Here is a 22,541-nt window from a genome sequence, read left to right as displayed (position 1 = left end):
CTTAGACACAATGTTATGCATATCCACCTACAACTATATCAAAGTGTCTGAGTTTTCTATGTTCTGTATTTGACCAAGGGTCTCACGCCAGCAAGGACTTCATCTCCAGCCCCCAAAGTAACTGGCAATATCTAGTTAGTCCATATTGGTCTTAGAACATTGCCAGGTCTGTAGAGACAAATAGCAAAAAACCAAAGGAAGTATTTGGGTATCTAGACAAGACAAAAATAATGCCTATATGGAGGGATCCAATATTCGCCTTCTTTTAGAAATGGCTTCAGCCATTTCCCTCCCAAGTATAAAGATCATAAAGAATCCAAACAAGTCCTTGTTTTAAGCACCCCCCTCGACTGAACTTCGAAAAGCACAAGAAAGCCCCACTTCCATTGGTCAGTCTCCATTCACAAGGGCAATTTGCCCAAATGCAACTTTATAGTGTGCGACCTGTATTATGAACTTTTCAAAGTATGTAAACCTTACCTTTCCACCTCCTTGCTTTAACTTGCTTAATAGCTAAATAACATTTGCAAACAATGCTTTTTGTACACAATCCATACAAGTTTATAGTGTGGCCTAAAATACTTGAATTTGCTGCATATCCACAATGGTTTGATTTTTCTAGTAGGTAAATAAACAGATTTGTTTTTTATTAGTGCTGCATTATTCTTAAGTGCTCACTTACCCAGAGATAATCTCCATCGAGTTTGGTTGCAAATTTCAATTTTCTTAACCTCATAAGATCAGGAGGCGAACTTGATATTTCGGCAATGCAGCAAACAACCCCCGCTATCTGTCCGCATAACAACTCCTGATCGTTAATGGGAGTCTGCAAGAATAAAAGGCCATTAGTCAGACAAGAGAAATACTGGTTTTGATTATCACGAAAAAAAACATTAACAGAATGTAAACACCTACTCCAGTTATTTATTTATTTTTTAAAAAAAATATTTTTATTGCGCTTTACATCAGAATACAAGGTACACACTCATACAACAGGACTGAAATACCGTCCTAGGAACTACCCCGCCCTACCCTCCCCTCCCTCCCACCGGTTTGCAATGATAAGTTCTGATCTGGATTCAAGACCTCAGAATTTTTAGTTTAGGTAAATAGGTCCAATATGTGAAGTTTATGTGGGCACCATTGTAGCATATAATCGCTCTGTAAATGTTCCAGTGCTGTTCCCCAGTTTGTGTGGAATTTTTGGGTTTCTCCCTGGATGTTGTACGCAATTCTTTCCATGGCAATATGTGACCAGATTCTTCTGAGCCAGTCCAGATTGGTCAGAGGTGATTGTTGTTTACATTTTTGCGCTATTTCTAGCCAGGCCGCTGTTAGAAGTCCCATGAAGTTCTTTTTTTGGGATATCGTCAGGGTCCTGTCTTTTGGGTTCCACATCCCACACCAGCACCGTTGAACATGGCTTGCATGTGCGCTTTTACATCTGCCCAAAATTGTGTTCGTTTGGGACAGTCCCACCAGATGTGTCTCCAGTTTCCCTGTCGAGTTGCATCCCCTCCAGCATTTATTGTGGATGGTATGATACATTTTATGCAGTCATTCTGGAGTATAGTGCCATTGAGCATGACTTTTATCCATGCTTCCTTCACTTGGATGGTTTTAGACCATTTTGGGATAATGCACCATAGAAAGTCCCATTGTTGCTTTGTTATCGCTTTCCCCAATGTTGTGCTCCATCGTTTCATGTATTGCCACTTGACATCTTCTGTTGGAGTATTGAGGAATTTATATGTGGCCGATACAAATTTTTTGGATCCGGTGTGTGTCAATATGTATTTCTCAAATGGGGTCGGATCTCTGCTCACGGCTTGTTTAACCCTTTAAGTGCCATGGGTATTTCTCCCCAGTGCCAGGGCCTTTTTTGGTGATTTCGGTATGTGGCCATTCAATGGCTTGTAACTTTTTTGTTACATGAGATATCTCGGCCAAATCTGGCTCCTTTTTTTCCCACATGTAGGCGGTCGTAACGCCACCCAGGAATCCCAGGTTGATGTAGGTGGGTGAGAGAAAATAAGCAAAAAGGGCGAAAATTTTGGGTTTTCAAAAAAATGCCAATAAAATGATGTACAAAGAAGCCTGTGGTTTTTTCCTTGTAAGAGCTAGGAACAAATGGTTTGCTGTGCTGAGTTCCCCAATTTCCTGGCTTTCAAGAACAGGTTGAGTGGAAATGGAAAAAAATTATTTTGATGTGGTTATCAAACGTTTTGTGAGAGGTAGGCGATTTTGGCCATTTTTGCCAATTGGACATGCATGGACGGAATGGAAGAAAAAGGCAGGAAAGCCGAATTGGAGGACAGAAAGGCATAGATTTCTGAAAAGTAGACAAAATTCCAAGTTTAGGAAGGGGTGATTTGCGTAGGTCAGGCAACAACTAGGTAGGGGAAACTGCCATCGATTGGGGGAAAAGCAGGAAAATGGCCGAAAAAAAAAGGTATGTGTTGGACATGGTTGTCTTGGTACTGCAATGGCTTCTATGAATTTTGAGAAAAGCAATGCTCCGCTACATTCCCCAGACTCTTGCAGTTAGGAGAGCACACATTTTTTGTAGTGTTTTACAAAACAAGCAATACCACAAGCCAAACACTGAGACATGGTACACAGGAGTTTTACGCTCACGGCCTGACCAGACGCACTTAGCATGTGTAAATCGGGAAAACCAATGTGGTGAGGAACGGCAAGCATACATTTTTTTTTTTTTTTTAAACTTTTATTTTTATTCAGCTTGGTAGAACAGATACAGGTGAGCAAGTAGAATCAGACAACTCAATACAATTCAGTCTCATAAAACAGTTCAGGGGGCTCGACTCGCCCACAACAGGGAATAGGAGGACAGTAACATACCCGGCAAGGGGCCATTCAGGGGAGGGCCAGTGATCAACAAGAGGAGGGCGCGGGGGATGTGGGACCTGAGTCAGTGTCGGGAGGGGACATAAATAATCGGAACTTCAACCAGATGTCTCTGGGCCTAGAACAGATGGGCTGCTGCACCGCCCAAGATTCTTCCGTGTCGGAAGCCCAAGTGACCGCCTTAAGCCAGTTTGCATGAGTCGGAGTAGTAGGTCGAAGCCAACTGAGTAGTATCGCCCGAACCGCCAGAAGCATACAGAGGCCAGCTAATCTCCTCGAATCCCGGTGGAGCTCGGGAAAGTCATGAAACAGGCATTTCAATGGGCTGGGGGAGATTGGGTGTTCGAGCACCGACGAGACAGTGGAGCAAACAGCTTCCCAGAATTGGGTGAGGCGGGGGCACGACCATAACATGTGAAAGTAGCCAGCTCCATCAAAGCCACATCTAGGACATCTAGGGGAAGAGCTATTCGAAATGCGGTGTAGTCTGGCTGGGGTATAATGGTACCTGTGGAGTAATTTAAATTGAATTAGTTTGAATCGGGAGTTGAAGGAGACCCCCTGGATACGTGAGCACATATGGGACCAACGGTCTTCGGTAATTTCCACCCCGAGGTCAGACTCCCAAGCTAGCTTTAGTTTAGAGAAAGAAGGGGGGGATCTAGATTGTAGCAAGGTGTATAGTCTGGAAGTTTTTCCCCTCATTGGGCAGGGAGAGGTCAATTCAGTGATCGCCGGCTCATCAGGCGGCAGTGATGGGAAGCACGGGTACTTATGTTTGAGGACTCTACGGAGGGATGAGTATTGAAGCCATACCGAAGGGCGCTGTCTAAGGGGTGGAGGGAGGTCAGGCCATTCCATGAAGTTACCTTCTACAAATATGTCTCGGAGCAATTCAAATCCCGCCTCAGCCCATGTGCGAACTACCGAGGGGGGAACCCGTGGGATTCCAGGGAGAAAGTTCCAGATCGGGAAGTTACCATGAAAGGGATGGGCGGTGCCCAGTAATTGCCAAGTTTTGGATAAAGCTAATGATGTGCACCTCACCGGGTCTAATGAGCCTGATTCTATTGGGATAGGTGCGATCACCAGGGACCCAATATCACGGTCACCAGCCGACAACCCCTCTAGCCTGACATGGGGAGGGGGGTCGGACACATTGAACCAATGTGCAACGTGTTGAAGCTGGGCTGCTAGCCAGTACCCAAGAAAGTCAGGTGCACCAAAGCCACCAGACTCCATAGGAAGGGCCAGCGTCTTGTACTTAAGGCGGACCGCCCCGGAGTGCCAGAGGAAAGTGTTGAGGGTTTGTGTTAATGACTGAAAGAACTCACCTCCCGGCCATTGCGGGATATTGGCGAATCTGTACAATAGTTGAGGGAGTACCACCATCTTCAGTATTCCAACCCTCCCAGCCAATGAAATAGGAAGATTGTTCCAACCCTGAATTCTTTGCGTGAGATCTGAGAGGTATACTAGGTAGTTCCTCTCGAAAACCCGATCGAAGTGTCGCGACACCACCACACCCAAATATGTAATCTCGGATTGGGCCCATGTGAATCCAAGAGCGTCGGGAGGGGGGAGTGTGCCAGGGGTGAGTGGGAAAAGAGTTGATTTGGCGCAGTTGACCGTCAGGCCTGACATATTACCAAAGAGGACAACATCCTCCATAATTGGGGCAAGGTTGGCCTCAGGGGAGCGAATAAAGAGTAAAGCGTCGTCAGCATATAAGGAAACTATATCCGAGACCCCGGCGGTACGTAGACCTCTATGGGAATGGAAATGGCGGAGCATATCCGCGAACGGTTCCATCGCCACAGCGAAAATTAATGGAGAAAAAGGGCAGCCCTGTCTAGTACCCCTAGCGATCTGGAAAAGAGAAGAGCAGCGGCCCTCGGTGCGGACCCTGGCCACTGGATTTGAATATAGAAGCTTGACCCAGGACAGAAACGTGGAACCGAATTTGCATTTATCAAGTACTCGCCAGAGATAACTCCATTAAACAGAATCAAAGGCCTTTTGCATGTCGAGGGTGGCGGCCACGGCATGGACGTCCGGGCTCACCCTACTTATAACATTAAAAAGGCGCCTCAGATTTAGGGCGGTAGAGCGTCCCGGAATAAACCCCGCCTGGTCAGGATGAATGATATATGGCATGAAGGGGGCTAGGCGTAGAGCCAGTAATTTAGCATAAATCTTGACATCGCAATTGATTAATGAAAGTGGCCGATAAGAGCCGCATTGAGTGGGGGGTTTGCCCGGTTTTAAGAGGACGGTGATAGTGGCTTCGCGGAGCGTGGGTGGGAGCTGACCAGCCAACAACGACTCCTCCCAAAGCGTGACCAGTTGAGGGAGTAGTAAGGACTTAAATCGTTTATAGAACTCGATCGGTATTCCATCAGAACCCGGGGATTTGCCTGATGAGAGGGAATCTATGGCCTCCGAAAGATCCGAGGGAGTAAATGGGCTCTCAAGGGCCTCAATAGTATCGGGGGAAAGAACCGAGAGGGGGAGCCTGTCCAGGTAGGCATCAATTTCAGCTATGGTGGCTTTATCTGAGTTAGCATATAAGGATTGATAAAAGGAGAGGAATTCGGAGTTAACATCGCCGGGGGAAGTGGCTAGGGATCCATCAGGTCTCTCAATGCCAGGAATGGGTGGGGAACCGAACTCACGGCGGAGAAGCCTAGCCAGGAGACGAGACGGTCGTTCCCCCTCGCCGTATCTCCTTGCCAACCCAGGGTTATCAAGAAATCTCTGCTCGCGATCCGCAAGAGCCCGGAAGGTGTCTAGCTCCGTGCCGATCAGGGCAAGGGTCTCAGGGGTATGTTTTAATGAATATTGGGCCTCCAGCCTGGACAGTGTGGCCTCGCTCTCGGCGATCTCCCTACGGATGGTTTTGAGGATGCCATTTTCCTTAGAGAGGGCGATGCCCCTGACGTAGGCCTTAAAAGCCTCCCAGAGGGTAGCTTGTGACGAGACGGACCCGGAGTTGATCTCAAAGAACTCCTCAATTGCCGACTCCAATTCCGAACTGAAGACCGGATCGAGGAGGGAGAGTGGCTTCATCCTCCAGTGTCTAGTACGGTCGTGATCGACACCCCAGGATAGGGTAATAGTTATTGGCGAGTGGTCGGAGAGAGTCCTGGGGAGAATCGACATGTTTGAGATGCTTCCTATGAACACATCAGAGACTAGCCATCTGTCAATGCGGGAAAAGGAATCGTGCACCGAGGAATAGAAGGAGAAGGTGCGAGAATCGGGGTAGAGAAGCCTCCATGCATCATACAGGGCCAGACGGGGAAGTGAAGAAAGTGTAGCATACGCGGCCTTGGTAAGGTGACGAGGTCGAGAACCTGATCTATCGAGATCCACATCAAATATTGTATTAAAATCGCCCCCCCAGAGAATGGGCACCAATGGGAATCCATCCAGAAGGGACGCGAGATGAGTGAAAAATTCGGGATCATCGATATTGGGGCCGTAGATATTTAGCAGGATCACTTCCCTATGCTGTAACATGCCATGCAGCAAAACGAATCGGCCCAGGGGGTCTATTGTCGTGGTTATAGGGTTATAGCTGATACTCTTATGAATTAGGGTCATAACTCCCCGGCTTTGTGTAGAATAGGAGGTATAGTACCTCTGTGGTCCCCATACTTTGGCGAACTTCTCACAGTGCTCAGTTACCGCATGTGTCTCCTGAAGAAAGAGGATCCTAGTTCCATGTCGTTCAGCCTGAAGCTGTAGTAGCCTCATTTTCTTGAAGTTCCCCAGCCCCCGAACGTTCCAGCTCAGGAATGTAATGGTTTCCTCACCCGACACCCCAGAAGTAGCCATGGAGAAACACAGGTGGATGGAACAGTGTCCCCCATAGATGGGCCCCATTGTTGCCAGGGCCGCAGTGACATAGATCACCTGGTGCTCTGAACTCTACCCTCTCCGCAAATACCAAGCCTTTTTTAACATTAACTCCCTTACCACCCACCCCCTCCCACATCCCTCCCCCAATCGGAGAGATGAAAACCCCATAGGTAACAAACCAAATACAAAACAATGGCATCAACGCCTGGGGGGCCTGTGGGTCGGCCTGACGGCGGAGTTCCGCACCTTGAGGCAATTTGAGGATAAACATAATGCCTGGGAACAAAGGAGGGAGACACGTGGGAATGTCTCCGCAGGTGAGGGGAGGCAGGCATGACCAACAATAGTGAACCAATTTAACGAGATTGTACGTGGGGGACACCCGAACAGCTTGTGTGGAATGGTGTGTGTATTTAGACCCTATATAGGAAACAAGGGGTTACTATGGCGATTCGCAACCCACACCAGCAGTTGCATTACATAGAGAGAAACATAACTAAGCATATTTTCAGACACAGTGTCCACAGGACGAAGTAGCTGGTATCTCCATGGCCCAAGGGACCCCATAGTAATGCATCCAGGATTGACGGCACGTTGTGGAACCAACCAAGTCCTGGGTTAGGGCTATGCGGTGTCGGATCCAAAAGATGAGCATGACGTGCCTGACCAAGGGTGCAGTGTGTGGGCCATCGATCCAAAACCCAAGCAAGGGGAGGGATTAATGAAAGTATGCATTAGCCGGGAAAACGTTCATCCATAAACTTAGAGGCCTCCTCTGGTAGCGTGAAAAAATAAACTCGGTTCGCATGTTCAATCCGGAGTTTGGCAGGGTATAACATAGCATACTTGACCTGGAGGTCGCGCAATCGTCTCTTCACCGCCATGAAGGATTTGCGCTCGCGCTGGACCGCCGTCGAGAAGTCCGGATATAAGTGGATCCTGGCCGCCCCCAGCAAGAGGTCCCCCTTGATTCTCGCCGCCCTGAGAAGGGCATCCCGGTCACGAAAATTTAAGACCCTGGCTATTATCGGGCGAGGGGGTGCGCCCGGCCTAGGCTTCGCCACAAGTGCACGGTGGGCTCTCTCGATTGCAAATTGTGAGGAGAGTTTTGGGGAATCGAGGAGTCGAAGGAGCATGCTCTCCACATAGTCTTCCATGGGCTCCTGTATGCCATCCTCCGGAACCCCAATTATACGGAGGTTGTTGCGCCTCGAGCGAGACTCAAGGTCCTCATTCTTCTTCTCTACCTCTTTCAAGCGTGTAGATAACGTGGAGACCTCCGCCCGGAGCGAGCCCAGACCATCTTCGGCGGTACTCATACGTGACTCAATCTCAGTCACACGCCCATCCGTCCTCTCCATGTGTGCCTTGATGGAGGATATAGTGCCATTCATGTCGTCAAGCTTACTATGTATTGTGGTGAACCCTTCACGAATGAACTCCATCATTTTCTGAGATTCGGAAGGTTCCGGTTCATGTGCGGTTGATGGTTCCTGTGATGGCGTCTCCGCACCAGATCCGCCCGAAGGCTTAGTAAACATATTGATAGAAGATTGCTTCTTTCCAGTCCTCGTTGACATGATGTCGGCAAGTATTGAAATCAAGTCCGCAGGTGAAGGGGGGGGTGCAGGACACCAGGAGAAGGCACCAGAGATGTGTGAAGCTGTGGCCGGCTGGCGGTAGGAGATGCAGTGTTGCCGGGTCAAGGACAGGAGCGCCGTCCAGGCCGACCGTCGTACGTGGTGGCCCGTGATCCACGAGTGTGTCTCCGGGAACCCGAGGAGGCAGGGGCCAGGGGAGCCAGTAGGAAAACCAGGAGTAGCCTCTGGTAACTGTCGAGTCGCGGCAAGACCGCCAGGCCGGCAGTCCCCCGGTCGACCAGATGCAAGGTGGGTCAGTAGAGGAGAGTCAGGGGTCGGGGTGCCCCCCGGCACCGTGAAGTCGCCCGCAGTAGGTAGGGGCGGACACTTCCCGCCGCCCACCGGCCCGACTTTTGGTGTGGGTTAATGGACCCGAGGAACAGGGCAGCCGGGGAGGGCTAAAGGCCGCGGTCGGGATGCGGTGTCCGCACTAGGCTGGGCCAGGAGCCGTGCATGTGAGGGAGTCCAGCGGGAGCAACGCGTACCTCAGGGGCGGCTCCCCCCCGATGGAGGCAGCCCGCCCGTATGATGAAGTCCAAAGTAGGGAACCATCACGCCGCTCGAAGCCCGTCCGAGTCGGCACGCCTCCCAGGACGGGGTGGCGGAGCGAGCGCTCACGGCTCCGATAAAGGTCCAGCTCCCGTCGGTTGCTCCCCCGAAGATCGTAGTGGGCGGGAGCGCCAGGCGGGAAGAACGCCCCTCCCCCCACGGAGGGCCACAAGCCGCGGGACTCGGCCGCGATTCCCTGGAGCCCCGCGGGGGATCGGAGGAGGCACCCGCTCCCGCTCAACACGCCGGGGCCAAGAGCTCAGCGGCCAAGGAAGTCCGGAGGACCGGATAAGAACAGGAGGGTCCCCGACACACCAGTCTTCCCCTCCGTGGTTTAGGTGGTCAGACGCCGAGGCAGACCGGATGAATTCAGCAAGAAGGAGCGCCTCGCGGAACGGAGCTGATTAGAAGGCGGCCATCTTCATCGAGCGCAACTGCGCCCCCCCAAGCATACATTTTTTGAAAGTGCACAGGCAGACCTTTTCAAGGGTAGGTGACTTGTGCAGGTTACAAAAGTGTATGGTGGCTAAAGCAGCGACTAAATGTAGGTCACATTTGGGAAATTAAAGGGTTGTGAGACAAAGGGCACCAGCAAATGGGTCAAAACGTTATGAAAACCACACAAACACAACACATGGCCTACCGTCCCGTGTTCCCACAGGTGTCCCGATGAAAACGGTACCGCACATGTGTGGGTGCACCTACCTGGCCGCCAAGGGGAAAGCCTAAAACACAAGTAACCCCAAGTTTGTTTTCAGAGCGGAATCTCAGACATTCTGCCGACCGGCACAACATACAGATATGGGCCTCGGGTGTCCAAGCCACCAAGGAAAACAGGGAACCCCATGCATTTCCGAAAAGAGGACACCTGTGGGAATCCGCAGAGGTATGATTTGCGCACATCGCCCCAGAATGCATTACCCAGTCAGCCCCGCAAAGTCCGAAATGTGGGGAAAAAATGCTTTTTCCGCACATTTCGCTCGGCGCACCCATCGAAACACGCCCCCAACAACACATGGCCTACCGTCCCTCGTTCCCACAGGTGTCCCGATGAAAACGGTACCTCACACGTGTGGGTGCACCTACCGGGGACGCAAAAGGAAAAGGGTAACCCACTGGTCACCCCAAGCCTTTCGCCACTGCCCATTGTGTTCATGTGGGCAACCTACAGATTTGGGCCTAGGGTGTCGAAGCCAGCAAGGAAAACAGGGAACCCCATGCATTTTCCAAAAGAAGACACCCCTGGGAATCCAGAGGTCTGCCTTGCGCAAATTGCCCCAGTTTTTATTAGCCACAATCCCCGACAAAGTGTGATATTTGGTGGGGAAAAAACACAATGTTCACTTTGTCTGGGATTCTGGGTAATAAATTCTGGGCCGCTTCGCGCAAGTCAGACCTTTGCGCATTCCCACGGGTGGCCTCTTTTGGGAAATGCATGGGGTTCCCCATTTTCCTTGCTGGCTTCGACACCCTAGTCCCAAATCTGTAGGTTGCCCACATGAACAAATTGTGCAGTGGCGAAAGGCTTGGGGTTACCAGAGGGTTACCCTTTTCCTTTTGTGCCCCCGGTAGGTGCACCCACACATGTGAGGTACCTTTTTCTTCGGGACACCTGTGGGAACGCGAGAAAGTATGACATCTGTTGGTGGCGACGTATCTCGGTGAGTGGACACAGGGAAATGTGTCTGAAATTGGCTGGAAATGCAGACAATTCTCAGACATTTCCCTCTGGCCACTACCGTCCCGCGTTCCCACAGGTGTCCCGATGAAAACAGTACCTCACATGTGTGGGTGCACCTACCGGGGGCGCAAAAGGAAAAGGGTAATCCACTGGTCACCCCAAGCCTTTCGCCACTGCCCATTGTGTTCATATGGGCAACCTACAGATTTGGGCACAGGGTGTCGAAGCCAGCAAGGAAAACAGGGAACCCCATGCATTTTCCAAAAGAGGACACCCGTGGGAATCCACAGAGGTCTGCCTTTTTCTGCGTCCAGCGCTAGGAGTATACCTGTTGATCTTGTGTGTCCAGTCTTTTCAATCAGGCGAGTAATTCTTCAGATGTTATCATGGGTCATTCTGTTCGGGATGAATCCCGACTGGTCTTGGTGGATCAGCCTGGGAAGCACCTCCGACAATCTTTTGGCCAGGATTTTAGTGTAGAGTTTCACGTCTAAATTTATTAATGCAATGGGGCGATAAGACCTTGGGGACTCCGGATCTTTCCCTTGCTTATGAAAGACTAGGATCTTTGCTTCATTCATGGATGGGGTGATGTCCGCTCAATCTTTGAAGGTATTGAATAGATCTGTACAGGGTCAGTTCATTTATGCATGTTTTGTAGAATTGTGCTATAAATCCGTCCGGCCCCGGTGCCTTGTTTTTTGGTAGGTCCCGAATCGCCGTTTTTACTTCCTCTTCCGTAATGGGTTCGTCTAGTCTTATTTTCAACTCTTGCGTCACCGTCTGTAGCGTCACGTTTTCGAGGTAGGTAATCTGGTCTTCCCTTGGGTTCTCCGTGGCATACAGTTTCTGGTAATATTGCTGGAAAATCTTCCCAATCTCGGTTGTCAGCGTGCATTTTTTGGCCGCGCTCGTCTACGAGGGCTTTTATCGATTGGGCCGGTCGTTTGCCACGTAGCTGTCTGGCGAGTAGTTTGTCGGCTTTGTTCGATTTCACATAGTACCATTGCTTCAGGTGTAGGAGCGGTCTTTCTGCTCGCTTAGTTCGTAGGGCCTCCAGTTTGCCCTGGATATGTATGTCTGCTCTTTTTACTTTCAATGATTTGTTGTGTGCCATTTCTGTTCTTAGTTCCGTGCTCTTTGCTTCTAGTTCTGGCTCCCATTTGTTATTCAATTTGTTTCTTTGTGCTGTGATTGCTATGAGCTGGCCACGTATGACCACCTCGAAGGCTTCCCAGAGGGAAGACTTGGATACGTCCTGTGTGTTCTCTTTGAAGTATTCTTCCGCTCGTTCCCTGATGGTCTCCCTCACGACCGGGTAGTGTAGGATTTCCCCTGGTAGTGTCCATCTCCATAGGCGTGTGCGTTTGCGAATGGTGGGGAGGCAGATCCAGAGTGGGACATGGTCTGATATAGAGATGTTGCTCACCTCCGTTATCGCTGATCTTCCCCAGTAGACTTGTGGACGTCCATATGTAGTCGATCCTGGCTCTCGTTCCGTGTACTTTGAAAACTGAGTGTATCCTGGTGTCAGGCCTCTTAAATTTTCTCCATGTGTCTTCCAAAGCTAGTTCGGTCATTGCCTTCTGGAGGGCTTTTGAGGGGGTACTCTGACCCACATGTCTTGGGTTTGAGCGGTCTATGGACGGGTCCCATGCAATGTTCAAGTCTCCTGTTAGGATGATTTCTGCCTTTGCAAAGGATTCCAGTTTGTCTATGCAGTCTCTTATGAACCCGTCTTGGCCCACATTGGGTGCATATATCGTTGCCATGGTTAGTGGGAAACCTTCTGTTCGTATATTAGCAAATGGGTATCTTCCTAGTTTGTCTACTAGCATTACCTGAACGTTCAGAGAATTGGCGAAAGCTATTAATACTCCTCTTTTCTTCTCAGAGTCGTTTGCTTGGATGATCTGTGTGTATCCTTTGATTCGGATTTTCCCCTCGTCTTGTTTTTTTATATGCATTTCCTGAAGTGTCAGGATGTCGAATTTCTCTCTGTGTAGGTAGTGTTCTACTTTTTTTCTTTTCACTGGTGAGTTTAGTCCACGTATATTGTATGTAACAATTTTTAGGCCCATTTTTCTGTTTGTTGTCTTGGCTTATAGGTCTCGCCGAGGTCTTTTGGTTTTCGCCTCTTGTCTTCCGGTGTGATCCCCACCCCCCCCCCCTTCCCAACTTTCCCCTTAATAGTTCCCTCAACCCCCTCTCTTCCCCCCCCCCCAGAACAACCTTGAGGAGGGCTCTGGGCCCTATGATCACTCAGGCGTGTCACCTCGCGCGCCATGCCCTCTTTACTCGGGTAAACTTGGTCATGGGGGGGGTTCTAAACCCGACTTAGGATTTTCGTGGTGGTACTATTCGTCCCGGTTCTGACCGATCATATCTATTGCCGGCGGTCCCGGGTATTCTGTTTTCTTCTTGTGGTGGCGGTGGTGGTTTTAAGTGGTTTCTCCATGTTGCGGTGGGGTTGGCCGGTTCTTGTGTACCTGGTTCTTGGTAGCCCACTCCCCTTTGGGTGGGATGGTTTGCCAGCCTCTCGGGGCTCTACGCCCTTGGAGTCTCTAGGGCGCACCCTATTTTCCGGGTCCTCTTGAGCATTCATTATGTGTAGGCCTTCCTCGCACATGGTTATTCGTTGTTGGGCTCCCTCCCATGTGAACAGGAGGCGAATGGGAAGGTCCATTTGTATCGTATTTGTCTAGTGGTAAGAAGTTCTTTCGTGACTGGGGCCATTTCTCTGAGGGTTGATTGGGCCAGGTCTTGGTATAGTTGTATGTTGGTTCCGTTCATTCTTATCTGATCCAGCGTTCTGGCCTTTCGTAAGATTTGCTCCTTTTGTGTGTATGAGGTCATTGCTACCAACACGTCTCTGGGGCAGTTTCCAGATATTCCTTCTCGTCGCGGGCCCACTCTGTGGACTCTGTCAATTAGAATCGCTGATTCTTCCTCTTGGTCTATTATGTCTTTAAACACTTGTTGTATGGCAGTTTTTAGGGTTTTCTCTTCTATTGGCTCTACCATTTTCTTAATTCTTATATTTGATCTCTGTGATCTGTTTTCCAAATCTTCGCATTGTATCTCCAAATTGTGTGAGAGTCTAGCCAAGTGCTCTTGGGCTTCTGCATATTGTTGGGTTTCGTCGTCCAAGTTCTGAAGTGTTCTTTCCAATATATCGGTTCTCTCTTCTAGCTTGTTTATGTCTACTTTCAGTTCTTGCACTGTTTGTTTCAGTTCGTCCCGCATGGTCTCAAATTGTGTGTGTGTGTGTTGAGGCCATAAATTGCTCCTGGAATTATTTAAACCAGTCTCTCATATCTTCTTTTGCGGCCATATCGGTTCTTTCCTTTTCGGCACTTGGGGATTTTGCTTTGTCTTTGTGGGCGGACACTTTCGACAGGCCTGATGAGTCTGTCCCCAGCGTGTGGCCAGGTTTTGGTCCCTTTTCCCTTTTGCCGTGGTTGTCTGTGATTGTCTGGTTCTCGACTTTGACATGTGTGCTGCCTTCTCTGCATGTGTGTGTCTAGTCACCCTTTGCGTGTTGTGCTGGGAGTGCTGTGGGCGTATTGTGCTGGAGCTATGTTTTATGAGTTCATTGGGCTCCTCTGTTTTAGCTGTTGGGCTACTTCTGGCTTTTAGGGCAACCAAATTCTCTTGTGGTTGCGTGAGGGGGCGCCACCACCCCACCCTTCTATGTCTTTGCGGTATTATGGGCGAGTTGCTGTTATTTTCGTTTTACAAGCCGTTTTCATAGGAGGACGGATTGAGTAACCGGTTTAGCTTGCTCCCCGTCCGTTTCTCTCCATTTCTCCCGATGGGTCCCCTCCCCACTCCACCTCACCTCTTGGCTGGGGGTGTCCCCTTCTGTGAGCTGCTGTCATACTTCTGGCGTCCGGAGGGGGCTGGGCGGCGATTCCCGCTGAGTACCCTCTCCCTCCTGGGGCATCGGGGTCTGCTGGAGAGCCCTCTCTCTGCCTCGTCGTGCCAGCACACGTTGCGTGGGCTCGCGCTGTTGATTAGAGGCTTCGGGGAGGGGCCGCACCGCTCCCGGCCCTCGCTCGTCTCCCCGTCGGTGTCCTCTTTGCTGGAGCTCTGCTACCTGCTATTCGGTGGGGCCTGCTGCGTCCGCCCGATCCGGCGTCTTGCGCCCTGGCCACCCAATGCTTCACTCCTCCTGCTGGCTCCGCGGACGAGGTGAGCGCACACCCCCTCTGGACATGGGGGGGCTCTGCCCTGTATCCGTGGGTCTGTGCGCTTCTCCCCGTCCGGGTTCTGCTTTTCCCTTTGTCTGGCTCCGTTAGTGGGGGCACCGCCGCTTCGTCTCGTGAGGTGGCGGTTCGGGGCTGTGTGCTTGTCACTTCTCCTGGGTTGCTCCCCTTCATCAATAATCTCTACCACCGGTGTTCTTTGCTATTCCGGGGACCGCGGCTACATTGTCTGTCTTTACTGTGTCGGCCCCGAGCCGGGAGACGGAGCACCGCTCACGCACGTCTTCCCTGCTCGGTGGCCATCTTGGATACAGTATGTTATTTAGGGAACAAGTTACTTACCTGTAACTGTTGTTCTCCAGCATGGGTCTGGCATGGATTCACATGCTCATGAATATTCCCCGTCGTCAGGCTGGGAATCCTCGGTAAAGAAAAAATCAGTATCAGTTTCGTTTCTGATCTGTCTTTCGTAGTAGTAACCAATCACTGATCTCTGTGTCATACTGACCACCGCCAATGACTGCCCTCTACCTAAGCCATGCCTCTGGCAGCCATCTTCAGATTTGGTAGCACGTGAAGTGGCAGTATGACCAAGTGAAGAGCCGCAGAGGGGTAGGCAGGAGGGTTTGCATGTGAATCCATGCCAGACCCATGCTGGAGAACAACAGTTACAGGTAAGTAACTTGTTCCTTCTCCAGCATGGGGTCTGGCATGGAGTCACATGCTCATGAATATAAGAATAAATAGCAGTACACACATGCACAACCACGGGGGTGGCAAAAGGCTCAACAATAAGCAATACAAAAAACTCAACATTAAGCATCTCTTACCTCCTCACCAGGCTCACCTTAAGCGAACAGGTTGCGCAGCCCTGCTTGGCCGACCCTGGACTCCTCCCTGGAATCCCGATCGACGCAGTAGAATCTCGTGAAGGTGTGCGTCGACCTCCACGTAGCAGTCCTGCAGATGTCCAGCAGGGGCACACCAGATAAGAACGCCGTAGTAGCAGCGATCGCTCTGGTCTAATGGGCTCTCAGACGGCTTGGCAGCGGTCGGTTAGCCAACCGGTGGCAGTGCATGATGCAGCCAGAGAGCCATCTGGAAATAGAAGACTTCGAGAGAGCCTTCCCTTGATTCACAGGTCCAAAGTTCACGAACAGCTGTGATGTCCTCTGAAAACTCTTCGTGCGGTCCACGTAGAACTTCAGCGCTCTAGCCACATCCAGCGAGTGCAAAGTCCTCTCGGCCGGCGACGAAGGAGACGGGAAGAAAACAGGTAACACCAGGGGCTTGTTAAGATGGAAGTCCGACGGCACCTTCGGCATAAAGGAAGGGTGCGTCCTAAGCACCACCCTCGAGGCATGGAAAGTCAAGTACGGTGCTTTGCAGGATAGGGCCTGGATCTCTCCCACTCGTCGTGCGGAGGTAATGGCCACCAGGAATGCAGTCTTCCACGACACAAACTTCATCGGTGCGGAGTGCATTGGCTCGAATGGGGGCCGCATGAGCCTGGTCAGCACCACGTTAAGTTCCCAAGCCGGGGCCGGGGCCTTCACCGGCGGGAACGACCGGAACAGTCCTTTCATAAACTCTTTCACCAGTCGATGGGACCACAGGGACGTCCGTCCTGTGGTTCTGGTGTATCTGGAGATCGCCGCCAGATGAATCTTAATGGAGGCGTGGGCCAGCCCAGCCTTTGCCAGCGATAGCAGGTACGGCAGCACTCGAGGGGCCGTAATCCGTAGGGGGTTGATCTTCTGTGCTCGGCACCAGATAGAAAACCTCTTCCACTTATGACCGTAGCATTTGAGAGTCGAGGACGCCCTGGCCTTTGCAAGAACCCCTCTGCAATCGGCCGGTATATCGTAGCCTCCGAACTCTAGCGCTGCAGGAGCCAAGCCTGCAGGTTCAGCGACGCCGGGTCATGGTGGAAGATGGCGCCTCCTTCTCTGGAGAGAAGGTCCGCGTCTGCCGACAGCTTGATGGGAGGGGACGTTGACAAGTCCAGAAGGTCCGGGAACCAGATCTGCCTCGGCCACGCCGGTGCGACGAGGATCATCCTGCACCGGGACCTCTTGAGCTGGTTGATGAGTCGAAGCAGCAACGGCAACGGAGGGAACGCATACAGGTATAGGCCGTCCCAGGGGAACGAGAACGCATCGCCCATGCTTCTCGGCTGGGGAAACCTGCTGGCGAACCTCTTGCACTTAGAGTTCGTCGCTGTTGCGAACGGGTCGATTTGGGGTTTGCCCCATTGTCCGAAGAGTTGATCCAGCTGATCCTGGCGCAGTTCCCACTCGTGACACGCGCGCAGCTCCCTGCTGAGCGAGTCGGCAATGGTGTTTCTTTCTCCTGCCAGGTGGAAGGGAACCACGAACATCCCCTGGGCGACCGCCCAGTGCCACAGATCCTGTGCCTCCTTGGATAGGGCTGGGGATCTGGTACCTCCCTGCTTCCGTATGTAAAACATTGTCGTGGTGTTGTCCGTGAAGATCCGCACCACCTTGCCCTTGAGCGACAGGAGGAACGATTTGAGAGCCCAGAACACGGCTCGGAGTTCCAGGACGTTGATGTGCAGGAGCCTCTCCTCCGGGAGCCAGAGGCCTCTTGCGTGGAGATCTCCGGTGTGGGCGCCCCAACCTTCCAGGGAGGTGTCCGTAGTCACCGTCTCCTGGTACGCCGGCGTCTGAAAGTCCTTGTCCGCCGTGAGGTGCGCTCGAACGCCCCACCACTGAATCGCCCGCCGGAACACCTCGTTGAGGGGGACCGTCTTCGAAGGCCCCCGTCGCCTGCATCCAACGGGTGTCGAGAAATTCTTGAAGAGGGCGCATCCGTAGTCTGCAGAGGCGCACCAGGTAGATGCAAGAGGACATCATCCCCAGGAGGGACTTGATGGACCTCACCCTGGCCACGTCCGTGGCTAGCAGGCGCTGCACTTTGCCTAGAATGGTCTTCGTCCGTTCTTCCGACGGTGCCGCCAGGCGCCTCACCGTATCGAGCTTCGCTCCCAGAAACAGGGCCACCTGCGACATCACCAGGTGGGACTTTGGGTAGTTTATGGCGAATCCCAGGTCTGTGAGCAGCTGGACGGTCCTCGCAGTGTGTTCGACGGCGAGTTCCCTCGTCCTTGAGCGGATGAGCCAGTCGTCCAGGTAGGGGTAGATGTGAATCCCCTGCAGGCACAGACGCGCCGCCACAGGTGCTAGGCACTTGGTAAAGACTCTGGGGGCCGACTTCAATCCGAACGGCAGTGCCCTGAATTAGTAGTGGCGTCCCTGGACGACGAACCTGAGGAACTTTCGGTGACTTTTGAGGATGGGAACGTGGAAGTAAGCATCCTCCAGGTCCAACGACGATAGAAAGTCGCCTTCCTCCAGCTGCCCCAGTACATGCTGGAGGGTGCCAATCCTGAACTTTTGTGACCTGATGTATTTGTTCAAACGACGAAGGTCCAAGATGGGACGCCAGCCGCCCGTCTTCTTCCTGACGAGGAAGTACCTTGAGTACACCCCCGAGCCTCTTCGGGACAAGCTCGATGGCGCCTTTCCTGAGCATCGCCCGTACTTCCAACAGCAGTTGCAGGACGTGATTTTCCTTCCTGGCCACAGGTAGAACGTGAGGGCACTTCCTCAGGAATTCGATAGTGTCCTCTTGCCAGGGTATCCAGCACCCAACGGTCGGTGGAGATGGACTTCACACGCCGACGAACTTCGTCAGCCGGCCTCCCACCGGGGTGCTTCGGTGGGGGCCCGAGACCACGGCCGGTTCAGTCCTGCTTGGAGGTGGGGGCCTTGCCGTCCTGGCCACCTTGCCGACGGCGGCGAGGCGCTCCCTGCTTGCCGCGACCCCTGTAGGCCTTCTGAGACGAGGAGCGTGCCGCCTGGCGGTAGGATGACGAGCCACCGCTGGATCCCTTGGAGGCACCCCGTCTGCCTCCGGAGCTCCGAAAGGGCCGTCGTTGCTGAAGGGCTCCTAGGGCGCGGGCCGTCTCCGTGTCCATCTTTATGGCTTGGAGGGATTCGTCCACCGCCTTCCCGAACAAGTTGCTGCCGTCAAACGGCATGTCCAACACCCAGGTCTGGATGTCCTGACGGAAGTCGGTCGCCCGGAGCCAACCCCGTCGTCGTAGGCAAACACCGTTGCCCAGCTGGTGGAACCCGGTATCGGCAATATCGGTTGCCACCGTTATGGCGTGGTCCGACGCCACCTCGCCTTCTTGCAGTATTTCCCTGTCGTAGCGGGCCACGATCGCCAGGGCGTTGGCTGCTTTGATCGTCGTCGACGAAATGACCCGCCGCCTCATGGCGTCCAACTTTTCCCTCGCCGTCCAGCAGGGAATTCGACGTTGAGGCTCCTGGCCCCGCCGCTTCCTTCTTCGCCGCCGCCGAGACGACCGAGTCTGCCGTTGGCTGGGCCCTGAGGCACAGGGGAGCGGTTTCAGGGACCCGGTACTTCTTCTCGTACCGGTCCCGTTTGGCTGGTGCCGTGGAGGAGTTCTTGAGAACCGACAGGCCCTCCTCCCAGATGTCATCGATTAGAGGCACCGCGATGACAGTCTTCCTCTTGGCCTCCCGGCGCCGATAGAGGAAACCTTGCAATGGCAGGTCAAAATCTTTGTCACTGTTTCTTGGACAGTCCAAATAGATGGGATGCCTTATAACAAAGTTTCCATTCATTTATTTTATTTATTGTGCATTTATTATACAGTAAATCAATTCTGTTTCAAAGCGCTCACAGGGCAACAGGGAGGGAACATTGGATTGAAATAAAAATGAATTCAGTGGAAGGTAAAAACAAACCTACTATTCCTTGTGAGTATTCAGAATGTGCAAGTGTAGTGAGAAGATGGAAGTGGGGGGTGAGGTCAAGTGCTGGAATGGCAGTGCTCGGGGGTGAGAAGCAGATGAACTGCATAGGTGCTATGCGGCCAGGGGCGGCATTTGGTAGTAAGTGCAGGTTTACAGGATTGAGGCTGGAGGGTGCTGAGGCAAGTGTTGAGAGGTAGACAGAGGCTGGGGCGATAGGGTATGGGAGGCCAGGTCCGAGAGGGATAAATAAGGGCTCTGGCCACCAATTATAGAGACTGAGATTAGCAGAGGAGGGACGGAGCGAATGAGAATGTGAAGAGGAAATTCTTGAGGAGTTTCTGGAATTTGAGGAGTTTCTGGAATTTGAGGAGGTCCTGCTCAAGACGGAGAGGGAGGGGGAGGTTGTTCCATAAGAGGGAGCCAGCTGAAGAAAATGATCCGCCACCAGCCTTCTGTTTAGCAAAATGCTTTACACACACAGTTGGTGCGAGAGGACCGTAGAGGTCTAGAGCAAGAGTATTTAGTAAGAGAATGTTGCAGATAGCGTGGTCCCAGGCCGCAGACAGCCTTGTGGATAATGCAGAGTAATTTGAATTTAATCTGTGCGGCAACCGGGAGCCAGTGAAGAGTTTAGAGCAGAAGAGAGGATACGTTTTTCTGCCCAATTCTGGATTAGGTGGAGGGGTCGTAAAGTGTAAGAAGGTAGATTCAGGAGAAGGCTACTGCAGTAGTCAAGCCTAGAGAGAACCAGGGCTCAGGTTACATTGAGATTCTGGGGGAAGTGAGAAAAGGGAGAATTCCTTTAACAAGGAAGAGTTGAAAGTGGGACTTCTTGGTAATGTCCTGAGTGTGAGGAAGAAGGAGAGAGGAGTCAAAGATGTCTCAAATTCAAATAATATGTCATGGTGGACATTCACAATGACTAATGTGACGCTCTGGCTACCAAAGTTATTTGGAAGAGGAAGGACAGAGAAAGAACAGTAGCCCATAAAGACAGAAGAAAAACCTGCAAAACTAGCATTGAGAATGGGAGGGATGGAGGGATACCCAGTGTTCCAGAAAAGAGCTCTGGTTAACTCACCAGCTCTGCTGAAGGTACAAAGCGGAAAAGTAGCATTCTGCCATGCAAAATGAATTTAGTTTTTTTTAAACAAGTAGGCCTTGAGAACTTACTTGACCCCTGTCACAGCCATTAATTCACCAGCACACACAGGCCCAAACAAAAGCCCATGAATTTACAGTTGTTCCAATTGGAGTCTGATGAATCACAAGAACTCTAACTTATAGGAGCATCAAGACATTGACCCATCAGAGTCGTTATAGCGGCTAGCCCCAATTGTGATCTTTCAAAACACCAACATTTCAATCAGAACGTATGTAGACATGCGATATCCCAATGCATCTATAAGGGGTGGATCACCACCATTTGCACAACAATCCAAATGTTGGAGACCATGATATTTTCCTAAACTTGACATTATCTTAATATGCCATTAAATCGGGTTATGCCAACATAACCACAACCTTACATAATTTGTTACACTGCCAGAGCATACAGATATTGATGCATGCTGTTCCGCTTTGTAATGACTGATGCAAGAACTTGGTGGTATGGTGGGAACGCACTTCTTTTGAGAGGGATAGAACGTCAAAGCAGAACACGTGCAATACCATGTTGAAAGTGGCTAGTACCAATAATGAGTATCAGCTCAGGTTCTTCTTCGGTAGAGTTGAAAATGAAGCAAAGTGAATATAATGGTTTGCCAGTGACATGAAAAGTAGAGGACCCTTCGGAAAAAAAAAAAAAACTTTGGATGGTCAGAAGACTGAAACCAGTGGACCTTATGTTAGGTTACTATACAGCTATACGAAAGGTCCAATAACTGGGTGGTGCAGGCGATGTTCAGCAGCAGGGCAGGTCAGCTGGTGATTGCATGGAGTATGAGGGGTTGTTCATAGAGGTTGTTTGCTACTACAGGTCTTTTGGTTAACAATAGACCTCTGGCTTTATCCATTACCAGCACAATGGGCCTCTGGTGCTCCCACCTCTTGGTAGGAAGCTGTGAGGCAAACCTCCAAACAACCAACCAGAGAAAAAACAAACAATCCTCTAAGGAAAAGAAGCTTGGTGCACCTCTTTGCAAGAAAAACTAGATTTATTCCGTATACAAAAAGGAAAAAGGTGACAGAGGGTGCTGTAGAACCCAACTGCCACAGAGCTCTCTGGGTTAGTTCAATGAATGCAAGTAGTTAAATAGCAAATTGTGACTCGTGATGCAAACAGTATACAGCATTATCCAACCACCCTCACCTACCAGTCTCCTATAGTCCCTTGACCGATTGGCCTCATCTACTCCCCCTGCCCCCTAACACATGGTGTTCTACCCCCGTCACCATGGTTCCCCACTATCGGATTAGTAGGCTACTTGATATGTAATCCTCCCCACGGGTCTAGTCACATGGCATGCACCTGGTGTTAACATGAGCTCAGCGGATACTTTTGAGGTCCAATTGGCCCTTCAGAATAAGTAAGAGCTTCTCTTGATCCCAGACATATGGGCACCCCCATCATGCCTCCCTGTCGCAGGACGTTTCACTCCTTGCTCCCCCACTTATCGGCTGCTCCTCCTGGGGCTCAAGGAGAACAAATTAATCAACCACATTCTGAAGGATTTAGAGGTCCGGTTTGTGGGCATCTGGCAGTTCAAAAGGGACGGTCATTCTGTTTAGTTTAGTTTGTTTATTTATTTATTTAGAGAGCGCGTCCGAACCCTCAGGTAGCTGGGCGCATAATCATGTGCACAGCATAGTTACATATCGTTACACGAACATATGTATAGAAAAAGGGTACATACATTCAATGGACAAAAGGAATGGTACAGAATGTGGCATGAGATAATTACAACGGAAAGGAAGGACCGAG

General features: G+C 51.2%; 1 protein-coding gene across 1 annotated transcript in view; it reads right to left on the bottom strand.

Moving 5' to 3' along the window:
• Positions 1-22,541, bottom strand: part of HPS4 (HPS4 biogenesis of lysosomal organelles complex 3 subunit 2) — a 951,717-nt gene that overhangs the window by 863,603 nt on the left and 65,573 nt on the right. Inside the window, exon 4 of the mRNA XM_069619373.1 lies at positions 683-826. Coding sequence (XP_069475474.1) covers positions 683-826 — 144 coding nt within the window. The remainder of the gene's footprint in view (positions 1-682; positions 827-22,541) is intronic.

The sequence above is a fragment of the Ambystoma mexicanum genome, chromosome 10 (assembly GCF_040938575.1).
Source record: "Ambystoma mexicanum isolate Mex_15411 chromosome 10, UKY_AmexF1_1, whole genome shotgun sequence".
Taxonomy (NCBI): Eukaryota; Metazoa; Chordata; class Amphibia; order Caudata; family Ambystomatidae; genus Ambystoma; species Ambystoma mexicanum.
Note: the sequence above shows the minus strand (reverse complement) of the source record. Positions and strands in the feature narration are given on the sequence as shown.